Source organism: Austrofundulus limnaeus, unplaced genomic scaffold, assembly GCF_001266775.1.
Source record: "Austrofundulus limnaeus strain Quisiro unplaced genomic scaffold, Austrofundulus_limnaeus-1.0 Scaffold203, whole genome shotgun sequence".
NCBI lineage: Eukaryota > Metazoa > Chordata > Actinopteri > Cyprinodontiformes > Rivulidae > Austrofundulus > Austrofundulus limnaeus.
The window spans coordinates 173,965-176,480 of record NW_013952605.1 but is presented as its reverse complement, the minus strand read 5'-3'; the positions used below and the strand labels follow the sequence as shown (position 1 = coordinate 176,480).

The following is a 2,516-nucleotide window of genomic DNA, read 5'->3' as shown; positions in this document are numbered from 1 at the left end:
CCAATTTGAGTGATTCCATACTTTTTCCCTCAGAATTGAGTGATTCCATATTTTTTTCCCCATGCTTGGTCAATAAAAGTAACATTCGCAGACTTCCAGTGTTTTCTCTTCATTTCTTTGAGTGTTCCTGAAAGCCAACAAGTTGAACTTTGGAATGACCTTATTATTGTATCATGTTTTTGATCTGAGTTTGTTTTACAGAATGAAATGTCTGAAYGAGTGCTCATCCAAGACTGGTGATTCCATACTTTTTGCCAGGGGTTGYATTTCTTAATTTCTCAGCACAAGATGATCTWAAATTGTGACATTCCTTAGGCCTTTAACTACATATTGATGGGCTAGGTTTGTGAAAGTTATCCAAAAATTATCCTTAAAATTAAGTTTCAACTTGACAAATACATTCCCAGAAAAACAAATAGCACCAGCTTTTTGTGTTTTACCAATAACTGAGAATGAGTCAACCGGAAGTATACCTTTAAATGGTCATGTTTAAAAAAAAAACCCAGAGGTGCTTTAAATAAACAGTACAGTGCTGACAGTGAAGCAGGTACACGGTCGGCCCTCTCGTGGACAGCGCTGACTGTGCTCGCCCTGCCCAGCCTGGTGTTTTCACAGCGTGGGTCTCTGGGAGGTCCGGGAAGGTAATGTCGCAAAGCTTGTCGTAAACCAGGTGCGGAGAAGAGGGAGGTGAAGGGAGGGAGTGAGGTGGTGGAGGAGGAGGTGGGGGGAGCGGGGTGAGAGAGGAGGTGACTCTCCGGCAGCATTTAGACACAACGAAAGGATCATGGCGGATGGCCCCAGGTGTAAGCGCAGAAAACAGGCGAACCCGAGGAGGACCAACGGTGAGTGAAAACTACTTCCCGGAGCGGAGTTTATTTATTTATTTATTTATTTATTTATTTATTTTAATTCTCTCACTCTCTCTCTCTCCGGGCCAGCGAACCCGGAGGGCTGTCCTGCCAAAAAAAAAAAAAAAAAAAAGAAAAAAAAAAGATATTTGTCCCTGAAAAGTTAGTTAGTTAGTTAGTTTGTTTTCGTTGCCGAAAGTGCCGAGAAGTATGAAAGTGAGCGGTGTACCCGGGGCAGCCCCTGCCTGCCTGCGCGCGGCGGTGTACCGTTATATACCTGGGTCCGCGTCGCTCCCTCCTCCGCCTAGCGGTCCGCTCCGCCGGGSTGGACCGTTACACGCACCTCACTCTGCGAGGAGCCGAGCGGCTTCTGTCCTCGCTTTGCGCTCATTTACAGAGACGCTTTTAAAAAGTCCCCATTCATTGATTTAGTCGTGTTTGGTCGAGTTTTAAAACCCACCGGAAAACTCCTGTTTCTGGGAGAGACCGGACTCTACCAGGTTGTTGTTGTTGTTGTTGTTGTTGTTGTTGTGGTCATCCACAACTGTTTAGATTAGTATTTTTGTCTATATATAATAATGTTGTATTTATTTTCGAGCATGGTTAGAGGAAAAAGAGGACTGTTTGGTCCTTTATTCTTTCTTTTCCTCATAGCAGGTTGTGTCACAGCTCAGATAAGGCACGTTCTGCTCGTCGCGAGCTTCAATGTAGTTTTACACCCTCAACCACCGGGGTGTTTTAAATAGAGCTAGCGCGTTTTAAACAGCTGTTTTTTGTATTTTATGTTTATTTATTTTTTTTAATTAGTAGCATTATTATTTAATCTCCCAACTCCCTCGTGTTTCTGCCCCGCGCTCACTTTGTTTCATGTTTCAGTGAGGGCTCGGCAGAGAGAGAGAGTCCAGCAGGAACACCTCTCTCTGCTGGGGTGAGCAGAGCGGGGTTCCGGAGCGCCAGGGATGTCTCTGTTTGTGTGAACCGGGCGAGCGCTGCCCATATAAGGAGAGCGGATCCTCTGCCGTCGCGCGCTTGTTTGTGGGGGGGAGATCCTGGAGCAGTGGACGCTGGCCGAGCCTCGCGCACGGTTCTTGCGTTTTCGTTTTAACACTATGTAGTAATTGTTTGGTCTAAGTATTTATGTCTAAACTTATAAACTGAATACTTAAACTCGTTTTTATAGCTGGGTGTTAATTGGCGATGCAAGTATTTTGCTTCGCTAGTGTCGGTCTGGAGCGCGTGTTCACCGGGGCGCTGCAGCTGGCTCGTGCGTAACGGTRACCCGTGGGTGGGTTTGCGCAGCGGATGACCGTCCTGTGGGTTTTCTGAGGAATGATTTATTGCTTCTCCTGCTTTTAAACTTTTCCTGACATGTTTTTTGATCCGTACTCCATTGTTAGAGTAAAAGTTCAGCTCGCCGCGTGAATATGGCTGGTTTTGGAGAAAGGAAGTGTTTTATTGCTTATTTGTTTGAAGTTTTGCTTATTGTCATCCACCACCATTTTTCTTTTATTGGGTTTTTATACTCTGTTGACAATTAAAGTGTCTTTTATATGAAAATTGTATTATTTTTGTTACTTTGACTTGTTTGTAAGGGTTTTATCCTGAACTTCCCTGTGTTTGGAAAGAGTGAGGTTGTCACTGCCTGAATATATATATATATATATATAT

The 2,516-nt window shown here is 44.3% G+C and overlaps 1 protein-coding gene across 1 annotated transcript in view; it reads left to right on the top strand.

Annotated features, from left to right (window-relative positions):
* The first annotated feature begins 739 nt into the window (after nucleotides 1–739).
* zeb1b (zinc finger E-box binding homeobox 1b) overlaps nucleotides 740–2,516 on the top strand; it is an 88,880-nt gene continuing 87,103 nt past the window's right edge. The window contains exon 1 of the mRNA XM_014018831.1: nucleotides 740–842. Coding sequence (XP_013874285.1) covers nucleotides 785–842 — 58 coding nt within the window. The 5' untranslated portion in view covers nucleotides 740–784. The remainder of the gene's footprint in view (nucleotides 843–2,516) is intronic.